Genomic DNA, 16,237 nt, shown 5'->3' with positions numbered 1-16,237 from the left:
ATAATTAGTAAATAAAAAAAATAAATAAATAAAATTCAACTGAATGTAACATGAAAACAAGAAAGATGAGAGAATAGCAACTTCCATTTACACTTGTATTGCACATGACATTGATACCCTTAATTCCACTGTAAACATCCAGTTTTACCTAATAACTTCTAAACTAACCACTTCTTTCAAACCAGAAAATATGCATCTAGGGGGAGAAACTTTACTCTGTAAAATGAAGTAAGTTCAGCAAAGGGGAAACTAAAAAAAAGAATATCCCAGTATATTAACAAAACTTTATTATATCCTAATAATTTAATTTCTTTGTTGTAATATTTACATTGAACAATTCTTTTAGAGAAAAATTAGATTATTTTTAATGTTTAAATTACTTAAGAAAACATAAAAAACTTATATTCAGGATAACAATTCAAATAATTAATGTGATGAATAATAACTCCAATTTAACTTTTCTTAGTTTAGCCTGAGGTTAGACTAGATAATGTTTTGAAACCCATTCTGCCTACTCCGCCACAAAGTTCTAAAACAGCAATATTTTTGTGTTACTATACTGTGAGGAGCACTAAAAATATAACAATTTGCGTTGAATTAGTAGAATTTTACTCTATATATCCATATATCCACATCATCTAAAGGTAATCTTTCTTTACATTTTAACCTCCTTTTGATAAAGATATTTAAAAAATAGGACAACTATTTAACAAAATAGTTAACAACTTTAAGGCTTTGATAGATTGGTTTTCGAATCTTCATATAACATTTTTAATAGCAGTTTACTGCGTTTAAATGCATTTTTACGTAAAACTTGTTTAATTATGTACCATTTCATGTTTCTTAATTTTCCTACTGTAACTACTGAAATAAGGAACATGAATGATTTATTTCTTCAAATTTCTAAATCATTTATAACAACTTTATTTTTATTAAATTAGTGATATTTTAGCGAAATTTCATGCATAGTTAATATATTTCATCGAAAAAATTCTCTTTATTGTTGGAAAATAGAAGATTAATAGGTAATAGATACGTAATCAGTTAAACATAAAATCCCTATTTGAAAAATTGCCGTTGAAAGCCAGACTAGGAATTCAACTCTTGAGAAAAACAATGGGTAAATCTTTCTCCTATCCTCTCCAATCTCATTAGCGGCTGTCCTGATAGTACGATCAGGTTGTGACACAGGAAAGGACAAGTCACTATTGTCTCTTTGTCCAAATGAGCAAACTCAAATCGCTAATTCGATGCGAATGAGTGTGGTCTGGTAGGTCTCTTTGGGTTCTTCAGAGTACTGAGTGCATTTCTTTATGCAAAAAGGTAGCGTTTGAGATGCATTAAGCTATGCTCATCAACACAAATGTTTTTCTCTTTTGCTTCCTTCCTAATAAGCTCTACAAAATATCCTACAGTAGAGGCTGGCAGCGCTCTTAGTAAGGTACCTGGACAATTTTATGTTATTCTCCAGGAGAGATCTGCAAAGCTATATATCTAGAATTAAGGAACTCGGAGCTAAAATTATTCAAGCACACTAGTTCCTTATTGCTAAACTTATTTTGAATGACATCAAAAAGTAGAAACACCCTAGTGATTCACAATTCGCTTTAGAGGCAGAAGATGCTTTTTCTATTTTCGGACTCATGTTGTGAGTGAATCGGGAATAGGACTGACTTACAATTGACCTCATCCTTTTGCCGCTAATCAAAATGTTTGCGTGAAAAGTTTATCAGTATTTCTTTAGGTGGGCTCAAGATCTACCTCAGTAATAGATATAGTAGTTGGGACATAAAAATACTTTACTATTTAGCATAATTTTCAGCAAAAATGAATTTAATAGTTACTACTTATTTACGTAGTAGTCGCTCATCTCGCACTGGAGACCTCTTGCATGCTCATAAACTCTAAACTAAACCTGCCCCCAGATATTTTCTACATAAAATACAGTTTGCAATCAACATTCATTTGTTCAGTCATATATTCTGAAATAGCATACCAAAATATGGAATATTATCTTGGGTGAGTTCTTCCTTTGTCCGATTCGTTACGACATTAGAACCGTTTTCTTCTATGAACAACAAACAGTCCGCTGAAAATATAAATTTATTTATTGTTTCCAAACAGTTTGCCATAGCTTTTGTTAATAAATTTTTTAAATTAATAAATATATTTTCCTATAATTAAACCAGATTTAAGCAAGTCATAGTTTCAAGTACTTTTCATGCCTAGAAAATCTTGCTGAAACATTTATCATATCATGAATTAATAATAAAATTATTGCAGTAAACAAACCATTTTTAATTAAATAAAACCATCCTGCTCTCCGTAATGAATAAAAAAAATTATCTACTGTCGCATTTGTTCACAATTTGATAAGTATTTCACATCATAATCTAATTTTCAAAAAAATTACTGAAAAACACCACGTTTGGTATGAAAAACCCAAGGTGGTGTACCAGATCTGTACCAGGAAGAGAATTGTTATTAAGCGAGTCAGGAGTACAGGAGCCTCGCCGATGAGCAAATGTGGCATGCTGGCATTTCTGTGGGTTCATTTGAACTAGCCACTTATTTTCTCAGGATTCTATTTTATGAAACTGGGCCCATAATTTGTATAAATCTGATGAAGAGCGTGTTCTTGTAACTGTAATTGTAACCGTCTGTAAATGTGCAGAGTAGGGTGGGGGGTTGCGTAGATATATCTGATGAGTATACAGAGTAGATGACGGGACCAAATACACTCCCCGGCGGCACTCCCGCCACACTGATGAAAAAGAAGAGATTGCTGGGCCAGTACTTGAAAGACAATCTGAAAGATAGGATAGTAGAATGAGGAAAAAGGTTAAAGAAAGACACTTCTTTAATTTGAACAATAATGCAGGGTGCCAAACACGATCCACGGCCAGGGGTTCTTTTTGGTATAAAAAGGCACCTGTTTCCTCTCCAATGAAATTATTAATATTTGAAATAGGTTTTTTTAAAAAATTTAAATAATACATGGTAATTATTAAATCATTTTTTAAAAAAACTACTTACGCGATGATTCATAAGTTTCGTTCGTATCACTCATGTCAAAAAAAGGAATTGAAAAATTAGATTCTTGCACCAATACGAGTACATCTGTTGAGTTTCTGAAATTAAAAATTATAAAGATTTTCGTTAGAAATTAAAACAATCTTTAATCTTCTAAGTTTCCAAAGATGTTACTAGCAACTACAAAAAGTAGACTCTCTTTCAGCTTCAGTTATAAAACTTTCTTCAAACATATTTGAAATTAGATCGTAAACAATTTTGAAAACACTAATAGAATAATTATTTCTGAAAAAAGTTTTTTTTTTTTTCAAATTTTATAAACGAAACCAAATGCAAAATTACTGTGAAGAGGAATTCAGAAACGAGACATGTAAGTTAGAATTTATTTGTAAATTATATTACTTTTTTATCTATTCATCCATTCCAGGAAAAACTTTTTCTTAATACTAACTCAGATGATTCTTCAACATTTGTTTCATCTTGTGAATATGCTATGTTCAACAAATACATGTAACTTATCAAAGCACATTGAAAAATTACCTGCAATCACATAATTAAGCATTAATTTAGCCAGAATTAAACTGCCTACCAATTCAAAACAATCTACCGCAGTTATATGTACACAGCTTAAAAACTTAACTAACTACCAGCTGGTGGATGGTAAATATCAAAATTATCTAGGAATTCCAAATCTTTGGTGTTTAAATGATTAAATACTTTTTTAGATTAATCTTGTTTGGGAAATGATTACCCAGCATTAATGATTTATCTTAGTTTTTTAGAGCTCGTAAAAGTTGGTAAGATTAATTTTAGAAAAGAATATTTAGTCAAAAGTACCCTTCCTTGTGAGTTTAATAATGTTTTGTTTAGTCAAAAGTGTTAGTTGTTATAAATAGCATAAAATACACCTTGAACACTTTTTGAATGACCATGTAAATATTAAGACTTAGCAATAGAGGGAGTTTGAATATATTTTTTGCGTACTACTTTTCGGTAAGAGATAACGAAACGATTATTTGAACAGCGTATTTGCATATCACTGAGAGCTGCAATGAAATCTTCACTAAAACGTAATTAATTTCAATAGAATTTTTTTTATTAATCAAAACAAGAAAATGAAATTCTTACCATTTTCATTTTGATAGATTCAGATAACTGAGTAGATCTGCAAAAGCTGTATTATAATTATCTCATATACATTAAAGAGTTTACTTCATTGACCTTGTACATTTAGAAATTACATCGTATTCTTAAATAGTAACAAAAGTCTACAAAACATACTTCATATTTTCTAACTTATAAAGATATATCAAAATTATATTTATCGAAACCATCTAATTTTGAAGCGGCAAACACACAATCAGACTGAACTATCTTTTCAGATTTATAAAGTTTACTAACTCCTTACAATGTATTTTATAATTTGTTAACATTTTAGTATTCATAAATAAAAAAGAAAGTAATGTATAAAAGAAGTTTTATAAACCAATAAAAATCCATAAAATTTTCTTACTCTGCTTAAAATGAAACGAAACAAATTTGTTCATTACAAGATACTTACTAATACAATTTTTCTTCTAAATCAATGTATAAAAATGCTTCACATAAAGCTTTAAAATAACCAGATATGATGTCTAAATACAAAAATCAACAATCACTTCCAGCAACTCAGTTTGAATGAACTGTTTTAAACTAGATATGAAATTAATCACTAGTGAAATACATTTCTTTTCTTTTTTTAAGGTGGCCTTATTCATTTCATCTTCAAAATAGCCGATATGATAACCTCCTTGGTAATCTTATTTTGAAAATATAAGTCGATAATGTATCATTAATACTTACAATGTATTTTATAATTTGTTAACATTTTAGAATTCATAAATAAAAAAGAAAGTAATGTATAAAAGAAGTTATCAACAGTCTATTGTACATAAATTATGATGTATTTTATTGTAGTTTTTTTAAATGTACGGTTTTAGGAAACTTTTTGAACTCCGATTTATTTGGACTAATAATAAAATGAAAGCTTTAAATGTATTGGAGATAGTCAGGAGTACTTGAGGAATGTCCTACAAAATAATAATAATAATAATAATAACCCAGCCGGCAATCAATCCTGGACCAATTTTTCCCATATCATCTTCTGCGTATGTACAGTGTTCTAATCAACAATAAGTTAATAATTAGTGACAATATTTGTCAAAATTGTGTACAATTAAATATCAGTATTTATTTTCACCTTCAAGTACGATTTTTCCCAGATTTTTCTACTTTAGCTCTTGTTTGGTTGAACAAAGTGACGTCTTTTCCGTCTTCATTGATCTTCACATAGAAGATTTCTAAACAAAGAATACTATATTTTAGTTACACAATAAACCTATGTGTCACTCAAATTCTAACTGACCCAGTGCTTGGTACTCAAATATTTAGGACTTAATTAGTACTCAAACTTGTTATTCTTAACTCTTGTTTTGCCTAAAATTTCAATTTCGTGGGAAAAATGTTTAAATGTTCAGAATAGAGCATCTCTAAGTTAAGTTTTGGAACTAATTGAGTATCTAATTTGCAAAAAAGAAACTCAAATAAACTGGGATTAATATTCTATTTAATTTAAAGATTTAGGTTTACTTAATTAGTGTTTTACATTTAATAAATGATTTATAATATGAATTGGTGATCATATCAGCTGACCAAAGTATGGGGCAAACGTTCAAATCACAACACAAATAGATAATGTTAGGAGATGTTAGTAAGTATGAGAAACATTTCCGCCCTCCTCATCTTAGGCTCTACAGAGGAGCAAATGTCGATTCATTGAATTCCAACAAGCCCCCGTGAACCACAAGTATTCAATCGTGTTGTTTTTAACAATAGCAATGGTGTTTTGTCCTAAGTGCATGAGATGCTGAATTAAGTTAGAAACAGGTGTTCAGCCTTGTATTATCTATATCTTATCTATCCTGGAGAGGATAAGAAGAAACTATAAATGATTGGGCATGAACCCAGTTCACAAAAAAAAATGTGCATATCTTGGGTTATGCCGGAAACCTGAATTTGTATATATGTATGTATTTTATTGAATCATTAGTGCTTGTGTGGCAGAACAAGCAACTCAAAAATACAGTTCTAAGTTCATCGGAGATTAGCACTATTACACTCATGTTTTGTTTTTTAGCGATAATATATTTGAGGGAGTGAAATACGATACTCAGATTACACAGGTAACACGATAATCAGTCTAGTGAAAAAAACGTTGGGGTTTCCGTTCGCTAGTTATTTAAGGATCGCTTATAATAAGATTTCATCCGCAATCGTGATTTAGACAGTTGTCTCTCTGATGATGTTCCCCGCAGATCGGAATGAATAAGAAAAAGATTAGTTGAATGTATGATGGATATAATTGACGGAATTCTTTCAAAAATGATGCAGAGTTAGTTATATTATATTTGAGTTTAAAATTAGGATATAAATACGTAGGTGATACTCAAAGATATGAGTAAATTGTTTTATTTTCAATACACCCTCAAACATGCCTAATCGAAGCTGGCTCAAGTAAACACCGTCAAGAACGAAGAATAACCAACTTGACTTTGGCCTAATGTTCAAAGATTTTGTTTTGGCCTTCCGACTAATTTAAAAAATCTCTATACACGAGTCTCAATTTGTTTTTCTTGTAAGAGTTTTAAACATTTTAAAAGTTCTAAAGATCCTAAAAGTTTTAAACATCTTAAAAGTTTTATCAATATCAGTTCAGGGGCGAAGAGCAGCAGTTATTTAACAAAATCTTCTTTTGACCATTTTTGACATCAATTTTAATCATTTTAATTAATTTTTTTCTAGACTCCTGAGGCCAATTCAGAAGAACCAACGGCCGAACACGTGTCGACTTAAATTTGATTTAGAATAACAAGTAAAAATCGGAACAAAATTGAAGGGTGACTAACTGCGCCCACCGCTTAAAGGTGGGAAGATTGCAACTGATTCCCTTACGCTGCATAACGTATACAATAGGAAGGAAGCAACAATAAGTAGAGATGATTGCATAGATTATAGACAACGTTGGAATAGATCAAGACTCAGCTTTTGGTCGTTATGTCACTTAATTATAAAATTAAAGTTTTGGATCAAACTCAATACACTACTTTTCTAACCAAATAACTTAAGTTGCCCCTAAACTATAACTTACTACATTTATACTGTTAGAACTTATTGTATATATATTTTTAATTATAATAATAGATTTCCATTAGCAGGTTATAACAGAAATATGTTTTAATGTTTTTATAAATCCGAACCAAATCAAGGAGTGATAATGGATTAACCAAACCATTACCTTTAGCATTTAAAATAAAAAATAATCGCAAAACTTACTTGTCAAATTCTTAAATTCTTCTTCTTCCCCGACAGTAGGATACACATAGAGGACAGAACCAGATTTATCTTCTGGCGGCAGTGGTAATGTTATATTATTAATGTCCGTAGAATTTCTAGAACAATAAATAAGTAATATATTATTTTTAGCTGTATGTTGAAATGTTTTTACACAAAAGACCTCAATTTTTAAAAGTTACTCCCTTCGGGAGAAATATATAAATAGATATATAATTGGTTGTGGTGAGCCTTTTTTGATATTGTTAACAGTGGACACTTTAGAAAAAATTAGTAATATCTTTTATTTTACTGTACAAGCTCTCCACTTAAGGGATTCTCTCCAAATTAGTTAAATAAGCAAAAATTTAATATTATGTTCTAGTTATCCGAGTGTATTTTTTTTTATTTTTTTATTTTTTTTATGCATAAGTTGTAACTTTTCTTTTATTTATTCTTAGTTCCTAGTTTTAGTTTAACCCAGAATTGTATATTATGTTTATTTGTTTATATATTAGAAAGAGAGGGAGAGTGAGAAAGAAAAAATGAGATTATAATATTATATGGAATTTTCTATTATATTTATAAAAGTTATGTACTTATTCTTTATGTTTATAATTTATACAGTTTTAGTTTATTTCTTTTGTTGGGTCAAATTTCACTGTTATATACAATTGTATTTAAACAGTTATCAATAAATAAATAAAATAATAAATAATTTTTAAAAGTTAGTTGAATTTGTCAAAATATGTACTTTTTTATTTTATCGTTTATTTTGTTATAATCAAAGCATTGCTTTAAAAACCTCGAGGATAATAATAAACAATGCCCACAACATACTCAGAGAGGGGAAGTAGCCGGTGATAACACTCTATCAACATTTCACTGTCTGTAACCCTCGTCGACGGATAAGTCTTTTAATACGTCTACAAGCGATATTTGGAAATGTCCTGGAAGGAAGTTGTTGTAACAGTGGATTGCGATGAGATTGTACGAATATGTCAAGATGGGTGTGAGCCACTTGTGTGACGAAAGGAATGTTTAAGTTTGGGTAAATGGTTTGGTTTGGCGACTTAGAAAGGAGCGTTTACTGTAGTGCGAAGAATCTTAGACTGTAAGGACTGGATCCTTTGGAGGGTTGAGCGTTTGGTTGTACCCCACAGTTCGATGCCATCAGCCCAATATGCTCACATAAATGAACCTTGTGTTGTCAAGAGAGAGTTTTGATTGCTGTCGAGCAGTATTTTCAGTTGTCGGAAGCGTCTGTCGAGTTCTGTTCTCTTAAGTCAATTATGCACTTATTCTCATACAATTACTCCCTACATTTGAAGCATTCTATTGGAATGATTTGATATCTCGATTGTAATAATTTTAAATACTTTTAAATTTCTAAAATCTTAGTTATATGGCACACTTTTAAAATATATATTCAGTTTGAAGGTTTTTTGTTAATTATTTGTTTTATTTATTGACAAAAAATTGAGCAAAAAGGTCAAAATTAGAGCTTAAAGTTACAAGTTGTGCTTAATTTGTTCAAAAATAAATTTATTCCTTCCACACAGTAAGAGAGAATAATTCAGATACCAAATGTTTCTTATAAAGGAAGGAATTATAGAATTTGTTAGGATTTCTGTAACAGTTATATGATTGTTTACAGGAATCTACTTCTTTGTATAATAAATTCTTTAACTTTAAAATAAGAAATATAAATAATTTTTCAGATAATTATTGAAGTACGTACAAATAGTGAACACAAGTGACGCATAAAGGTCCCAAGGCAGAAAATATCGCATAAATATATCATCACCAAGCTAGAGTTGTGACATTCTAACCAAAAAGATCTGGTGAGAATTCTAATGAGCCTTCCTTTTAACCACAATTTAGAATTGTCCAGAAACTTGAACACTGTCCTTGTAAATTAAACTGAAAATTTAGTACAGAAAAATAGTTGACCTTAATGATATTGTATATTATATGTGTTCAAGTTTCTATCTGGTTTTGACCAGATAAAAGAAAATTATAAAAAAGCCTTTTTGTAAAGTAAGAAATAACGAAGGCTGAAATAAATTTTTAAGCTTTCTCACGAGACTGAGGTTGAGATAATGAATGAAGTAAGCAAAACAGGATAGCCTCCTTCGAGGAGCTTAAAAGGTAGAGGAAGTCTACAGTATCTAGGGCAAAGAGAATATCTGTCTGTACAACCATACTTGTAACAGAGCTAAGCGTATCTTTGACAAAAAAGATTTGGGTTTCGCATCCTTACCTCATTCATTATGGAGCTTTTGTCAGAGCGTTTTTATGGCTCAGAAAGCTGATGAAGAAGCCAAATCCGAAACATGAGGCACTGCAAGACTGAAAGGAGAAAGAGATTATTCCAATGAAATTCCAAACTGTCTGCGTTGCTTTGATTGGAAGAATCCAACGCCTGATGAGTTAACAAGTTGTTAGAGGAGACCTTGGAGGCCATCCCCGGAAATATCCCAGATCGTGAGACTTCCAAATACTTGCATATTCCTTAAATTCTTAGATTAGGAAAGGTGCTCTGTATGGCTTTACCTAGCACCAATCGCCTACGTATTTCAACTAGAGAATGGCCTAGTTCTTTGAGTGGGTCCATCACCAGACAGTGAGCTGTAAGAAGCTCCTAAAAAGAGTAAATCTAAGGATCACCATTATTTTTATCTTGAATAACTAACTATCTTAGATTTTTTTAAATTGACCTAATTAAACAGTAATATTTTGAATTAACAAATAGTACAACGGGTGGAGTGTGAAAAGCAATGTGTGTGGTCTCAGTACACCTGGACGGTGAGGAGTTTACACCTAGCTAACCATACTACGAGTCCTACAGTACTACCATGCAATTAAGTCAAAGGATGGGGAAAGTCTACAAGTACTGTATCTACAGATTTTCTCACAGACCACACACTATTACTCTAAAGTGCTTTTAATAATGTTGAAAAAAAATCATATTATCTACATTCCCCACCTTTCTTGATTGAGATCTAAATACCTCTCATTCTTGATGAAATGCTGTCTTAAAACAAAGAAGTGAAGTGTGAAACGTGAACATTAATAAGTAAAGTATTGCCAGGAGACTACCTAACACATAATTAACTGACTTTGATAGGATAAAATTATATGGGTGCTGGAATCAGGAACTCTTCTTTAGTTTCGATTAAGACGTTACTGCTCTGATGATGGCATTCAGACCGCCGTTATGGAAATGGATGTCCTAAAGAAATAATGAACGTGTTAATCGACACTTGCAACGAATAGAGAGGTATTGCCCTTCGGCTGTAATGGAGTTATTGGATAAACGAGTTAAGAGTAAAAGAATCCAAGCAATTTACCGACGAGTAGCTTCATTTGACTCTGATTTATATCGACGTGTAAAAATTAGCGAGGGTCGGTGTGTCAAGAAAGACATTATAGGGCATTACCTTTGAGAACGAATAATGTTTTTATCTGTAAAGAAATGAATATTGAGAAGGTTTCGGATAAAAAGAGTTACATTGGATTTGCAGTTCGAAGTCGAAGTGTAAATTCTTCCATCAATCCCAAAGAATCAAGATAAATGTTACAAATTGTCACTATGGTGGAGCCCTGGTCAACAGAGTAGCTGTTTCAAGTGAACTTAGAAAATTTATGTTTGACGTCAGCGACTTTATTCAGTGTCAAAATTCAAAACTAAGAATATTTTACTGTTACTTTTCAATCATTGTTATCAATTATATGCTCATCAACACGAATGGTTCTTCTTCTGCTTCCTTCCTTATAGGCTCTACAAAATATCCTACAGTAGAGGCTAGCAGCGCTCTTAGTAAGGTGCCTGGACAATTTTATGTTATTCTCCAGGAGAGATCTGCAAAGCTGTATATCTAGAATTAAGGTACTCGGAGCTAAAATTATTCAAGCGCACAAGTTCTTTATTGCTAAACGTAGCATCAAAAAGTAGAAACACCCTAGAGATTCACCATTCGCCTTGGAGACAGAATATGCTTTTTCTATTTTCGGACTCATGTTGGAGTGAAACGGGAATAGGACTGACTTACAATTGACCTGATCCTCTTGCCGCTACTCAAAATGTTTGCGACCTGCAAACGTGCAGCACTCTGAAAACGTTATCAGTATTTCTTAGGTGGGCTCAAGATCTACCTAAGTAATAGATATAGTAGTTGGGACATAAAAATACTTTACTATTTAGCATAATTTTCAGCAAAAATGAATTTAATAGTCACTAGTTATTCAGTAGTGGCATTATTTAGAATTGAACTCTACTTTGTAAAATGAAGTAAGGTCAGCAAAGGGGAAACTAAAAAAAAGAATATCCTAGTATGTTGACAAACTTTTATTATATCCTAATAATTTAATTTCTTTGTTGTAATATTTACATTGAACAATTGTTTTAGAGAAAAATTAGATTATTTTTAATGTTTAAATTACTTAAGAAAACATAAAAAACTTATATTCAGGATAACAATTCAAATAATTAATGTGATGAATAATAACTCCAATTTAACTTTTCTTAGTTTAGCCTGAGGTTAGACTAGATAATGTTTTGAAACCCATTCTGCCTCCTCCGCCACAAAGTTCTAAAACAGCAATATTTAGATGTTACTGTACTGTTGTGAGGAGCACAAAAAATAAATATAACAATTTGCGTTGAATTAGAATTTTGCTCTGATGTAGACCCAGATCATCTGAAGGTAATCTTTCTTTAGATTTCAACCTCTTTTTGATTAAGATAATTAAAAAATAGGACAACTATTTAACAAAATAGTTAACAACTTTAGGGCTTTGATAGATTGGTTTTCGAATCTTCATATAACATTTTTAATAGTAATACACTGCATTTAAAAGCATTTTTACATAAAACTTGTTTAATTATGTACCATTTCATGTTCCTTAATTTTCCTACTGTAACTACTGAAATAAGGACAAGAATTAGTTTATTTCTTCAATTTTCTAAATCATTTATACCAACTTTATTTTTATTAAATTAGTGATACTTTAGCAAAATTTCATGCACAGTTAAAATATTTCATCGAAATAATTCTCAAATTTTGTTTTGAGAATAAAAATTCTTTATTGTTGGAAAATAGAAGATTAATAGGTAACAGATAAGTAAGTTATCAGTTAAACATAAAATGCCTATTTGAAAAATTGCCGTTGTAAGCCAGACTAGGAATTCAACTCTTGAGAAAAACAATGGGTAAATCTTTCTCCTATCCTCTCCAATCTCATTAGCGGCTGTCCTGATAGTTCGATCAGGTTGTGGCACAGGAAGGGACAAGTCACTATTGTCTCTTTGTCCAAATGAGCAAACTCAAATCGCTAATTCGATGCGAATGAGTGTGGTCTGGTAGGTCTCTTTGGGTTCTTCAGAGTTCTGGTAGGTAGCATTTGAATTGCATTAAGCTCTGCTCATCAACACAAATGTTTTTTTCTTTTGCTGCCTTCCTAATAAGCTCTACAAAAAATCCTACAGTAGAGGCTGGCAGCGCTCTTAGTAAGGTACCTGGACAATTTTATGTTATTCTCCAGGAGAGATCTGCAAAGAAAGTTATATTTCTAGAATTAAGGTACTCGGATCTAAAATTATTCAAGCACACTAGTTCCTTATTGCTAAACTTATTTTGAATGTTATCAAAAAGTAGAAACACCCTAGAGATTCACAATTCGCCTTGGAGACAGGAGATGCTTTTTCTATTTTCGGACTCATGTTGGAGTGAAACGGGAATAGGACTGCCTTACAATTGACCGGATCCTCTTGCCGCTACTCAAAATGTTTGCGATCTGCAAACGTGCAGCACTCTGAAAACGTTATCAGTATTTATTTAGGTGGGCTCAAGATCTACCTAAGTAATAGATGTAGTAGTTGGGACATTAAAATACTTTACTATTTATCACAATTTTCAGGAAAAAATAAATTTAGTAGTTATTAGTTATTTAGTAGTCGCCCATCTCATGCATGCTCATAAACTCTAAACTAAGCCTGCCACTAGATATTTTCTACACAAAATATAGATTGTAATCAATATTCATTTGTTCAGTCATATATTCTGAAATAGCATACCAAAATATGGAATATTATCTTGGGTGAGTTCTTCCTTTGTCCGATTTGTTTCGACATAAGAACCGTTTTCTTCTATGAACAACAAACAGTCCGCTGAAAATATAAATTTATTTATTGTTTCCAAACAGTTTGCCATAGCTTTTGTTAATAAATTTTTTAAATTAATAAATATATTTTCCTATAATTAAACCAGATTTAAGCAAGTCATAGTTTCAAGTACTTTTCATGCCTAGAAAATCTTGCTGAAACATTTATCAATTCATGAATTAATAATAAAATTTATGCAGTAAACAAACCATTTTTAATTAAATAAAACCATCCTGCTCTCCGTAATGAATAAAAAAAATTAACTACTGTCGCATTTGTTCACAATTTGATAAGTATTTCACATCATAATCTAATTTTCAAAAAAATAACTGAAAAACACCACGTTTGGTACGAAAAGCCCATTGTGGTGTACCAGATCTGTACCAGGAAGAGAATTGTTATTAAGCGAGTCAGGAGTACAGGAGCCTCGCCGATGAGCAAATGTGGCATGCTGGCATTTCTGTGGGTTCATTTGAACTAGCCACTTATTTTCTCAGGATTCTATTTTATGAAACTGGGCCCATAATTTGTATAAATCTGATGAAGAGCGTGTTCTTGTAACTGTAACTGTAACCGTCTGTAAATGTGCAGAGTAGGGTGGGGGGTTGCGTAGATATATCTGATGAGGACCAAATACACTCCCCTGCGGCACTCCCACCCCGCTGATGAAAAAGGAGAGATTGCTGGGCCAGTACTTGAAATACTCTATCTGAAAGACTGGATAGTAGAATGAGGAAAAAGGTTAAAGAAATTTAATTTGAACAATAATGCAGGGTGCCAAACACGATCCACGGCCAGGGGTTCTTTTTGGACTAAAAAGGCACCTGTTTCCTCTCCAATGAAATTATTAAATAATTTTTTAACAAAATTACTTACGCGATGATTCATTAGTTTCGTCCGTATCACTCATGTTAAATAAAGGAATTGAATAATTAGACTCTTGTACCAATACATCTGTTGAGTTTCTAAAATTTATAATTATTTATATTATCATTAGAAATTAAAACAATCTTTAATCTTCTATGTTTCCAAAGATGTTACTAGCAACTACAAAAAGTAGACTCTCTTTCAGCTTCAGTTATAAAACTTTCTTCAAACATATTTAAAATTAGATCGTAAACAATTTTAAAAACACTAATAGGATTATTATTTCTGAAATAAAAGTTTTTTTTTTAATTTTATAAATGAAACCAAATGCAAAATTACTCTAAAGAGAAATTCAGAAACTAGATATGTTCGTTAGAATTTATTTGTAAATTATATTACTTTTTTATCTATTCATCCATTCCAGGAAAAACTTTTTCTTAATACTAACTCAGATGATTCTTCAACATTTGTTTCATCTTGTGAATATGCTATGTTCAACAAATACATGTAACTTATCAAAGCACATTGAAAAATTACCTGCAATCACATAATTAACCATTAATTTAGCCAGAATTAAACTGCCTACCAATTTAAAACATTCTACCGCAGTTATGTGTAGACAGCTTAAAGTCTTAACGAACTACCAGTTGGAAGATGGTAAATATCAAAATTATCTAGGAATTCCAAATGTTTAGTGTTTAACTAAAGATTAAAGACTTTTTTAGATTAATCTTGTTTGCGAAATGATTACCCAGCATTAATAATTTATCTTACTTCTTTAGAGCTGAGGAAAGTTGGTAAGATTAACTTTAGAAAAGAATATTTAGTCAAAAGTACCCCTCCTTATGAGTTTACTAATGTTTTGTTTAGTCAAAAGTATTTAAATAGCATAAAATATACATTGAAAACTTTTTGAATAACCATATAAATATTAAGACTTAGCAATAGAGGGAGTTTGAAAATATTTTTTGTGCACTTACTACTTTTCAGTAAGAGATAACAAAACGATTCTTTCAACAGCGTACTTGGATATCACTGAGAGCCGCCATGAAATCTTCACTAAAAGGTAATTAATTTCAAAAGAAAATTGTTTATTAATCGCAGCAAGAAAATGAAATTCTTACCATTTTCATTTTGATCGATTCAGATAACTGAGTAGACCTGCAAAAGCTGTGTAATAATTATCTCATATACCTAGTACATCAAAAAGTTTACTTCATTGACTTTGTACATTTGGGAATTACATCTTATTCTTAAATAGTAACAAAAGTCTACAAAACATATTTCATATTTTGTATATTATATGTAAAGATATTTCAAAATTATTTCTATCAAAACCAACTAATTTTGAAGCTGTAAACACACAACCAGACTGAACTATCTTTTCAGATTTGTTTAGTTGATTTACTGCTTACAATGAATTTTATACTTTTAACATTTTAGAATTCATAAATAAAAAGTAAATTAATGAATAAAAAAAGTTTTATAAAACAATAAAAATCCATAAAAGTTTCTTACTCTGCTTAAAATGAAACAAAACAAATGTGTTCATAACAAGATACTTACTAATACAATTTTTCTTCTAAAACAATGTATTAAGAGGCTTCACATAAAGCTTTAAAATAACTAGATATGATGTCTAAATAAAAATATCAACAATCAGTTTTAGCAACCAATTTGAATGTACTCATTTTTAAACTAGATCTGAAATTAATCACTAGAAAAATTCCTTTCTTTTTTAAGGAGGCAACAGTTGACCATGGGGTCATGATCAAAATGCAGGTCTAAGTTCATCTGAGATTA

At 30.9% G+C, this 16,237-nt stretch overlaps 2 protein-coding genes and 1 long non-coding RNA gene across 18 annotated transcripts; 1 reads left to right on the top strand and 2 right to left on the bottom strand.

Moving 5' to 3' along the window:
- Nucleotides 1–266: 266 nt before the first annotated feature.
- On the bottom strand, nt 267–4,743 carry LOC141457360 (uncharacterized). Of its 5 annotated transcripts, none has more exons than XM_074134264.1 (6): nt 4,595–4,729; nt 4,162–4,198; nt 3,485–3,573; nt 3,037–3,131; nt 1,997–2,089; nt 267–529 (listed from the first exon to the last, which is right to left on the bottom strand). In XM_074134264.1, exons 2-6 carry the CDS (start codon nt 4,168–4,170, stop codon nt 468–470), a joined length of 348 nt encoding a protein of 115 aa, XP_073990365.1. In that variant the 5' UTR covers nt 4,171–4,198; nt 4,595–4,729; the 3' UTR covers nt 267–467. The 5 variants fall into 5 exon arrangements, with proteins under 5 accessions (XP_073990365.1, XP_073990372.1, XP_073990368.1 ...); XM_074134271.1 differs by having other exon boundaries at nt 4,162–4,254; nt 4,595–4,706; XM_074134267.1 differs by having other exon boundaries at nt 4,162–4,207; nt 4,595–4,705.
- LOC141457425 (uncharacterized) lies at nt 3,751–8,098 on the top strand. Its single transcript, XR_012460378.1, has 4 exons — nt 3,751–4,103; nt 4,777–4,826; nt 5,013–5,180; nt 6,874–8,098. It is a non-coding gene; the product is annotated as an uncharacterized lncRNA (long non-coding RNA).
- A 3,639-nt stretch (nt 8,099–11,737) lies between these two features.
- Nucleotides 11,738–16,224, bottom strand: LOC141457294 (uncharacterized). 12 transcript variants are annotated; one of them, XM_074134155.1, is made up of 7 exons: nt 16,001–16,201; nt 15,559–15,628; nt 15,415–15,493; nt 14,883–14,971; nt 14,444–14,532; nt 13,481–13,573; nt 11,738–11,996 (listed from the first exon to the last, which is right to left on the bottom strand). In XM_074134155.1, the coding sequence occupies exons 4-7, from the start codon at nt 14,939–14,941 to the stop codon at nt 11,935–11,937; spliced, it is 303 nt and encodes a 100-aa protein (XP_073990256.1). In that variant the 5' UTR covers nt 14,942–14,971; nt 15,415–15,493; nt 15,559–15,628; nt 16,001–16,201; the 3' UTR covers nt 11,738–11,934. The 12 variants fall into 12 exon arrangements, with proteins under 12 accessions (XP_073990256.1, XP_073990246.1, XP_073990235.1 ...); XM_074134145.1 differs by having other exon boundaries at nt 15,415–15,488; XM_074134134.1 differs by having other exon boundaries at nt 15,559–15,604.
- Between the last annotated feature and the right edge of the window lie 13 nt (nt 16,225–16,237).

The sequence above is a fragment of the Rhodnius prolixus genome, unplaced genomic scaffold (genome assembly GCF_049639745.1).
Source record: "Rhodnius prolixus isolate KJV_2025 unplaced genomic scaffold, Rpr scaffold_1, whole genome shotgun sequence".
NCBI classification, from domain to species: Eukaryota; Metazoa; Arthropoda; class Insecta; order Hemiptera; family Reduviidae; genus Rhodnius; species Rhodnius prolixus.
Note: the sequence above shows the minus strand (reverse complement) of the source record. Positions and strands in the feature narration are given on the sequence as shown.